The sequence below is a fragment of the Lolium rigidum genome, chromosome 1 (assembly GCF_022539505.1).
Source record: "Lolium rigidum isolate FL_2022 chromosome 1, APGP_CSIRO_Lrig_0.1, whole genome shotgun sequence".
Classification (NCBI taxonomy): domain Eukaryota; kingdom Viridiplantae; phylum Streptophyta; class Magnoliopsida; order Poales; family Poaceae; genus Lolium; species Lolium rigidum.
The window spans coordinates 337706795-337710263 of NC_061508.1; the positions used below are offsets into that span (position 1 = coordinate 337706795).

Below are 3469 nucleotides of genomic sequence, written 5' to 3' on the forward strand. Positions count from 1 at the left end.
TTTAGCGTCTTGGGTGACCGTATGTGACACAGTGGTGCGTTTTTAGTGACCGTAAATGTCAGTTCTCTGAATACAATGACCAAAGCGAACTACACAAATAAGTTCAATGATCTACCGTGTATTTTACTCTTCCCAAAACCAGTGAACATCCCCATGTTTGTCGCGCTCGGCCCCTCTGTCTCTCCCCTGGCCCGTAGCTGTACCGATCCGGCCGGTGCCGTTTCCCCCAAATTAAAACCCGCGCCCCGACGAGCCCTGCATCTGCCTCTGCGCGCACCCGGAAGGGCCACATTCGACCCTGCCTGCCTTCCACGAACCGGCCCGGTTCACCAACGCGCATTTTTCACCGTGCCGCCGGCCCGCTTATATAAACCCACCACCTTTACCACAACACGTTACCCGGCTCCCCTCACTCTCTCTCCGCAAGATTCCAGCCTGAGCGCGACTGCGATCTGCTGACACTCCCCTTGCCGCAGCGTGTGATCCCGCCCGTGGATGCGCCTACCTCGCCGCCGGCCATGACCTCCGCCGTCCTCCCCGCCGCGCCAGCCTCCGTGTCCTCGACGTATGGCTGTCGTCCCTCGTTCGGCCGTGACGCGGCCGCTGAGGAGTCATCGCCGGTCGCGTCTTCCTCGCCCGCGCGCCCCGCCGTGGCCACGCCCGCAATCTCCAAGGACTTCATCGACTTCGAGTTCAGTTTTGGTGGATGCACCGCCAGCATGCTCCCGGCGGACGAGCTCTTCGCCGATGGTAAGCTGCTGCCGCTTCAGAAGGATGCCGCTGCAGTTGCTTCTGCCGCGCCTGAGCCGGAGACAGCCGCAGCGGCGCCACCGCCGAGGTTGTTGGAGGCAATGCCGGCGACTCCGGAGCCAATGAAGGCGATCCGCGGCGGCGCCGCGGCTGGTGCCGCCGACCAGTACGTGTTCTCGCCGAAGGCGCCCAGCTGCTCCAGCCGGTGGCGGGAGCTGCTCGGGCTCAAGCGAGCCGCCGCCTCCGCCCAGAGCCCCAAGGCGTCGTCATCCCCGTCTCCGTCGCCATCCGCAGCATTGGCGAAGACTCCGGGGAGGACGAACACAACGACCTCCTCGGCGGCGAGGTCACTGAAGTTCCTCCTCCAGCGGAGCAACGGCGGGCGGGCGTCCAGCGGCGCCGCGTCGGATCTCGCGTCGGCGCCGCTCCTCCGCGACAGCTCCGACTCGGAGGCGTCGCTGTCCCTCGCCTCCTCCCGCTTCTCGCACTCCTCCTCCTCCAGCTCCGGCGGCGGGCACGACCACGACGACCTCGCGAACGTCAACCCGCGCTTCTCGCTCGACTCCGCGGCCCCCGACCACAACAACCCGCCCCGGCTCCGCCTGGTGCCGCACCGCCACTCCACCTCCACCTCCACCCGCCGCCCGGGCCCCTCAACCCCACCCCCGCCACCACCTCCCTCCAGCTGCGTCACCGCCGACTCCCCGCGCATGAACTCCTCCGGCAAGATCGTGTTCCAGACGACCGGCCTCGAGCGCAGCTGCAGCTCCCCGTGCAGCCTGCACGCGGCGGCGCGGTCGCGGTCCATGGCCCGCGCCGTGGACCGCTCCTACTCGTCCGGCGTCCGCGTGGCGCCCGTGGTGCTCAACGTGCCGGTCTGCTCGCGCCCGGTCTTCGGCGGCTTCTTCAAGGACAAGACCAAGGAGGCCGCGGCCAACAAGGACTCGGCCGCGGCGGCGGCCCGGTCGTCGGCGCGGGCGTCCACGCTCGGCCGGAAGCCCACGCCGCAGCGCTGGAGCGGCGAGCTGCCCAAGCATTCTGGGTAAAATCTGATCTGCTGGAAAGCTCCGTTTGATGGCATTGCCTCGTTCGCGAAGGAGATCGGGGTTGAAGAAGACGGCGTCGTCCGAGTTCGTTGTGTTGTGCATGGAAAGGGACTACTACTAGCTAGGCTAGCTAGGGACGCAATGATGATTAACTGATTTCGTTTGTTCTTTGGGCTGGACGCTACGGAGAAGGTCTAATCGCCTGACTATTCTTGTTTTTTCCCCTCCTTGACTGTAAATTTGGAGTTTTGTTCTTCCCAATCTTCTTCAGAGTTAGCGCACCTGATCTGATTTGGTTGTTAGTAATTAATTTGCAAGAACTGAAGATGAAGATTTTCCCCAATGGTGCTGTTGAGAAAGTTCACTCTCTTGTCTTGTCCGTCGTCGCATTGTTCAAATCAGCAGGTCCATCGCTAGAAAGGATCATACTTACTACTCCCTCCGTTTTTTTTTAATTGACTTAAATTTAGTGTAAAGTTGTATTAAATCCGAGTCAATTAAAAGAGACCGGAGGGAGTACGTTTTTTCCCCAAGTACAGGTTAAAGTTGAAGCTTGTGACTCTTTTCCAGCCACCACATTGTCCAAATGAGCCGTTACTGTAAATGGTGGCTCTATTGTCTCATCATCTGTTGTCACATTGTTCAAAATCAGCAACCGCATCACTAGAGATGATCATACAGTAAGATTTATTTAATTTTCCAAGTGTTGCAGGTGAAAAGCTCACAGTAGTGGTGACTCCTTTTCAGCTGCCACATTGTTCAAATTGCAAGTGCATTGCTAATCAAAGGGAGGAGCTAGCGTAGCACTGTTCCATTAGCGAGGCCTAGGGCGTAGTAGCGGCAGCATTTTTAGGGCAGAGGGACGGGGAGCTGGCTGGCAGGCCCCTGATTTTCCGTGCTTATCTGCATCGAAGTCAGCAGCCGTGGCAGTCTGCTAGCCAGTAGCCAGTAGGCGCCCGGCCGGTCCATCCAACGCAAGAGGTGAACCGGCCGGTCCAGCATTTCTTGGCCGGCTTGATCTGGTTTGGATCTATGTATCCGGGCACTGTGCCGCATGTGCTGGCCTCTGAATGAATATTCGCGCAGAGAAGAAAATTGCAACGCCAGCCATGGCACCAAAAGGCGCTGCCCGTTACCGTGCCGCGGCATCATCACCTGGCCTGGGCTGATGAGAGCTGGGTCATTCGCTGACAGGCAACGTGGTCGCCGATGCCGCTCCCGCTCCCATGTGTTGGGCGCTGACGGACCCCCCCTGCCCGCTCCCGCGCCCATGTGGCGCCCGCCACTGACGCCCAGCCTTTTTGGGCGCCTTTGGTATCAAGGAGGTAAACGACACTTAAGAATATGTGGGGCATTCTCTATTGGTTTTTAACCCGTTGCAAACAAGTTCCGAATCATTGTGATTTGTTTGGTGATCTGAGTTGTATCACAAGAACAAAAAAGGTTTTGCTGATGGGTTGCCTGCAACCAAGCCCAAATGACATCGGCGATGCAACATATTTGGTAGCATACATATAAAGTCACTTCTTATCTCTAATGATGAAGTTATGTCTTTTCCTTTTTCTTTTTCACATTTCTTATTCTCTTCCCGCTCCAGTCTCTTGTTTTTCCAGGTTTCATTGTCCGTCATGACCAATCTCAACTTCACCAGGCATAACAGTTTATGGGAAGTA

At 58.2% G+C, this 3469-nt stretch overlaps 1 protein-coding gene across 1 annotated transcript; it reads left to right on the forward strand.

The window, feature by feature from the left end:
- Positions 1–518: 518 nt before the first annotated feature.
- Positions 519–1796, forward strand: LOC124684444 (suppressor protein SRP40-like). Its single transcript, XM_047218754.1, has one exon. The coding sequence runs from the start codon at positions 519–521 to the stop codon at positions 1794–1796; it is 1278 nt and encodes a 425-aa protein (XP_047074710.1).
- The last annotated feature ends 1673 nt before the right edge of the window (positions 1797–3469 follow it).